Source organism: Loa loa (assembly GCF_000183805.2).
Source record: "Loa loa unplaced genomic scaffold supercont3.416, whole genome shotgun sequence".
Classification (NCBI taxonomy): domain Eukaryota; kingdom Metazoa; phylum Nematoda; class Chromadorea; order Rhabditida; family Onchocercidae; genus Loa; species Loa loa.
In genome coordinates, this window is record NW_018108596.1 from 11387 (window position 1) to 17149 (window position 5763).

Below are 5763 nucleotides of genomic sequence, written 5' to 3' on the forward strand. Positions count from 1 at the left end.
AATAATAATTAGCAATAACAATAATTGGCAATAGTAATGTTTAGCAGTTAATTACCAATTAGCAGTAATTAGCAGTTTTTTTGCTCATTTGATAAAACACAAATCCGAAATGGAAAATACAAAAGAAATAAAATTATTTTGAATGAAGTAAAAGATGAAATTTCCTCGAAATTTTGGAAAAATGTATGTGTATGAAACCGAAATTTTGGCAGTAAGAATTAAATATCAAAATAAAAAGGTCAAAAAATTAAATTAATGAAAATCGGTAATTATTGAAATTTAAAAAATGAAAAATTTAAACTTCGTGAAGTTGAAAAATGGAAAATAATACCTAATATGCATTGTTTATACGCGAAGATTCACGGTTATTTCTTATTCGGATTATTCACATAATTCAAATCTGCAATTAATTAAATGTGCATTAATTAAATTAATTAAATACTTAATGCATTAAGTGAATTATATACGGTCAAAAGTATTGCAAGTATCTCATAGATCAATCAGTCGATTAGCTGATATAGAATAGTCAACTGATAAGCTATTTAATGTTAAAGAATAGACCAATTGATTGACTAACTGATAAAATTGTCACCAACTAATGTTGACGAACAAATTAGGTGAAATGAGTAGCTGGTAGGAATTATCATCATCAAGTGCCTAAAAACAGTTCAATCGACTGATAAATTAATGAAAACAGAATTTATGTTCAAAATTAGTTTGTTCATTATTCAGTTAACAAATTTTTTTACTTTAATTTGAAAATATTATGATTTGATGTGTCAACAACAGTTGTCAAATAGTTGAAGGAAAAAAAGAAAATAGCAACAAATATTTCAAATTTTGAGTGACATTAAATAAAGTTATGTAACACTAAAAGATTTCAAAATTACTATAATGTTTTTCATTTTTCAAAGAATTTATATGCCATTTTTTTTCGCTTCTCTTTCTTTCCTTTTTTTTTTGTTTTCGTCCTATTTAAATTATAATATTTCTAAAAGGTTTTATTATTCTTGCAAAAAGGAAATCAGTAATCCTTATTATGAATAATAATAATGGCATTATTGTAAATAATAATAATAATATTTTTTGCTAATAAGTTAGTAATCCTTTAAAATATCAAAATTATCAATAAAAATGCGTTTATTGAATAAAGAATAAAAGAAGAAAGAGAGAATGAAATTGCATAAATTATTTTGCTTTTGGATGCAGCAAAAAGAACGAAGAAAATTAAATGGTTAAAAAATCTGACATTGAAAATTGAAAATTTAGTAATGTAAAATAAAATATGATGTAAAATTTAAAACCGATAAAAAGATTGAAAATGATTTATTAGTGGAAAATATTATTTAAATTATAGCTTTGCAAAAAAAAAAAAACTTTTTCTTCTTGTTTTAATTTTTTCGTTTAAAAACGAAAACAAAAATGATAGTAATTTTGAATTTTAATTAAAAATTTCAAATTTAATAAAAGGAAATATTTTTCATATTTATCAAAAATTTTCAGTCAGAATTTTACACATTGGCACGGTTTATCTTTTTGATGATAGCATCATTTATTGCATGGCTTGGTACCTGCGGTAATTTACTTTTAGTATATATTTTTATGACACGAACTTATCCAACATCAACAACATATCCTACTGGTAAAATATATTTCATCATTAAGTTTTGGACTTCTTTTTTTTTTTTGAAACTATAGTTTACTTTTTCATTTCTTAATTGGATTTAATTAGGTGATTATTTACAAAAGTGAGTGACTGTGACTATTTATTTACTTTTTTTTTTTTTACAGTATTGGCAATTCTTGATACATTAATTTGTATTCTTTACATTATGCTATTTGGAATTGATGCAGCAATTGTTTATCTTAAAGCTTCAGTAAGTTCTCTTCGTTAATAATAATTAATCAATTAACGATGATAATTCGATAAACATTAATTAAATATACATGTATGCTTTGAAGTAATTAATGCAGTAATTAATGCAATATTCAAATGATAACAATTTGCTATCAATATGAAGGATTAAGCATTTTAGCATTTAGCAGCTAATTTAAAAAATATTTTTCTAACAATCAGTAAAAATTAGCATTATCAAAATTAGCATAGGAAAAATTGGAATAAATTATATGGAATATTAAATGTTAGTGCTAAATATTAGTTTAAATGATTGTTTTAAATTTTCATTCAAATGATTATTTTAAATGTTAATTAAGATAGTTACTTTAAATGTCATTTTAAATTTTAAAAAATGTTAATATTTTTCAGAATTTATTTATATTATATCATATTTACATTGTACCAGCATTTGTTATAAGCAGAATAACACAACTAGCTATTCCATATATGCTAATTTTAACGACATTGGAACGTTTTGTATGGATATCAGGCCAAAAAACTACGAAATTTTTAAAACGAATGTTCAGTGATCGAGGTCATCAAATTACCATCTTTCTTCTGCTACTTTGTTGTATCATTTCACGTCTACCAACAGCATTTGCTATCGTAGTACGTCTTTTTATACCTTTTTTTAAATCATATATTTATCTATCTAACCATTTATCCAAGGTTAATTAATAAAATAGCATGATTAAAATTTGATTATGAAATCATTTTTATTTTAATTTTATTATTTTCAACTTATCATCAACAATACGATGTTAATGTAATCATTTATGGAACAAATAAGACCTTAATTAAATAAGCTTTTGCAAAAAATGTTTCTAATATTTGATATCTTAAACGATATTAAATAATGTATCGGTTGTTCTTATAAATCCAGTATTATTTTAACGATACATTATGTTTAATCAACTTCTTTTCAAACTTCTGGAACGATATATTTCATATATTTTTTTGCATAAATTAGTTATTCCGATGTTGCAGTAGAATTTTCAAATCAAATCTAGTATTAACATATGAAATATTTAACTATCTGAAATTTAAGTACTAACAACAAATTACACCTTATCATTCTTTATCAACTATGAATAACATTTATTAGTTTTTGATTCCTTATCAAGTTTATTTATATTTAACAATGTTTATTCATGCTGAGATAATATTTATAAATAGTATTTACTATTATGGTTATGAATTTTTTATTCAATGATAAAAAATTACCATTGAACAAAAAGTAATTAGTGGTTAAAAATCAGATTACATCACTTTTCTTCCTTTTCTCGTTTTTTTTTTTTTTGTACTTTTTTTTTCCCTATTACTACTATTATATTATCATATTGCTTTAGTAAAGAAGCTAATAAGCAGCTTCTCCTTTTATTTCACAAAGTAATTCGGAAAAACAAAAAAAAAGTTCATCGCTTCCCATATTAGGTACGTCATTTTCCGAATTGTGATGATTTTTTGCGGACACAAAGTACTGGACCAGCTGATTGGGTACATGAAAGTAAAGTTTATTACTTCTTCGATTTCCATCTGTTATCAGTTGCTCAAACATTTATTCCATTTATCATCCTTGTTGTGTTTAATTTTGTAAGTTTTTTTAAGGATATCATTTCTTTCCCTTTTTTTTTCCTGAAACTATCAGATATCATGTAAATACTGAAATTCAATATTTCTAAAAGTTCATCCTTTTTTAAAGTTATCTAAAACCAAATTGAAGTGTTTTTTTTTGTTTTTCATTGTTGTAATCCATTGAATTTATGTTACTGTAATCCATTAAATTTAAAAACTAATTTTTGAAAAATCACATAAACATCCAGAAATTTTGTAGATTATTATTCGAAAATTACCAAAACAAAGTTCGGATGAACAAAGGAATAGCATAAAAGAAATAAATCAGGAAAATGGACACTATTTATTAAATCAGAATTTTACCTCAAGTCATCAACAATTCCAACAAGAGCAAAATCACGTTTCCATTTCAAATGCTTTATTTGAATTTGGTCAATCTAGTCGTAAAGCTTCAACACTCGAATATAAATCGAAATCACCAAGTATCATATTGAGTTCAAAGTTCAAAAAATGTGGTGATTTTTTATACGAAAGGAAAAGTGAAAGTAAGCTATTATTCTGCGGATAATATAGATAAATCAAGGTAATAGATAATAGAATTATATAGGTAAAGATAATAGTTATATAATAATTTTCATAATGAAATCAATATTAACGCATTGTATTGAGAAAGACATAATGCATCAAATTACTGCAAAAAAGAAAATTGAAACAAAAAATTAATAAATTTATAGATATAATGTTAAAATGAATTATTTTATGCCATATTTATTATTTGCATATAATAGAATCTTAAAAATTATGCTTTGAAAAAATTTAAGTGCGAAGTTTGACTAAGAAACTACACTTAAAACTGGACAAATTTAATTAATGTAAAATTGATTTAAGTAAAGTCTTAAAAAAAATAACATATAACTAACTAATTCGGAGCAATATTTTAATTATGTGTAATGACTTTATAAGACTTTGAGTTGAAAAAAATTATTTTAAAGAGGTTTTTGAAAGTGATAGTAAAAAAAAATCCTTTTTTCAGTATCCATTATGATGACCAAACCATTACTTAAGATGTCCACTCCGGTTCGTGATGCTGTTTGTACGATGTTTGCCATTGTTACTAGTTATCTGATAAGTAACAGTCTTCATCTGATACTAACAATCTTAGAAAGGTTTCATTTCTATTCATTGTTTTAATTTTGCAAAATTTAAATAATATAAAATTGATTTGATAAATAATTTTGCTCGTTTTTTTTGCGGAATTAAAATGCTTCATCCTTTTTAGATCTCAAATTTCAATACTTCGTGATCCGGATGACCCAATGATGGCAAGTACATTCCATACTGTTTTTTCGGATACAGTCAGTTTTGTTTATATGTTTACAAGCGCAATTCGTATAATCATTTACATGTATAATCCGGCGATACGTTCACATCTGAAAGATTTTCTACCTTGCAATTATCAATATCGGAAAAAAAAATCATCATCAACTATTTCTGTATCGATTTAACTACTTCTATTCAGTTGTTACACCTAGGAACTATTTCGTTATGTTTGCTTGTTTTGTTTTGGTATTGATAAAATTTGAAATTGTCGATAATTTCATTTACCATTCCGTTTTTATATATGATTGTATATTTGTTTTATCAAAAAATCTCTTATAAAATTTAAATATGTCATGACAGAATACAACCAAAGTATATAAACAGATAAGCACTTTGTATTCAGGCGACCTTAAATTTAAATAGTTCAATAATCGGAAAAGAGAGGAGAAGAAAAAAAAACGAATGTCATTTATTTCATTAGTAATACGTTTTCTCTACGGAAATCCCCTTATCGCGGAGGAGAAGCATGCGTGCTTTATGAGATCACGAGCTATGTTGGCAATGACATATACTTCCGGTAGAATTTGCCATGTGAGCAAGTCACAACTGAAGGATGAGACAAAGTATATCCACTGATAAGATGGGTTCTTCAGCCTCCTGGGAATTATCCTAGGGAAAGGACAACTCCAAACCCAAGCAGATGAAGGAACTCGCTTAATCCTTAACCCTGTAAGGCAATCCATCTAAGCAAAGGATACTATGAAAAAAACTACATCCTAAGAACTTCGCTCTCACCGTCCAAATTTTTCAGGCCCCTAGCAGATGAGCCATAGGAGCAAAAGGTGAGACCAGTTCCGCTCACGCTATGCCTTATCTAAAAAATTCACTGCGCAGGCTCAAAGGATACATCTATATTTGTAGCGTTAGTAACAGGAGTGAGTAGTTGAGTCCTTTCCAAATCTTCATTTGTG

The 5763-nt window shown here is 25.8% G+C and overlaps 2 protein-coding genes across 2 annotated transcripts; one reads left to right on the forward strand and one right to left on the reverse strand.

Moving 5' to 3' along the window:
• Positions 1-1791: 1791 nt before the first annotated feature.
• Positions 1792-4977, forward strand: LOAG_12044 (hypothetical protein; the record flags this gene model as incomplete). Its single annotated transcript, XM_003147559.1, has 6 exons — positions 1792-1877; positions 2267-2506; positions 3332-3490; positions 3732-4017; positions 4506-4638; positions 4752-4977. Coding segments are annotated over 6 exons (1130 nt in total), but the record flags the coding sequence as incomplete, so codon positions are not given.
• A 309-nt stretch (positions 4978-5286) lies between these two features.
• Positions 5287-5666, reverse strand: LOAG_12046 (hypothetical protein; the record flags this gene model as incomplete). The annotated part of the gene is made up of 2 exons (XM_003147560.1): positions 5287-5519; positions 5588-5666. Coding segments are annotated over 2 exons (312 nt in total), but the record flags the coding sequence as incomplete, so codon positions are not given.
• Between the last annotated feature and the right edge of the window lie 97 nt (positions 5667-5763).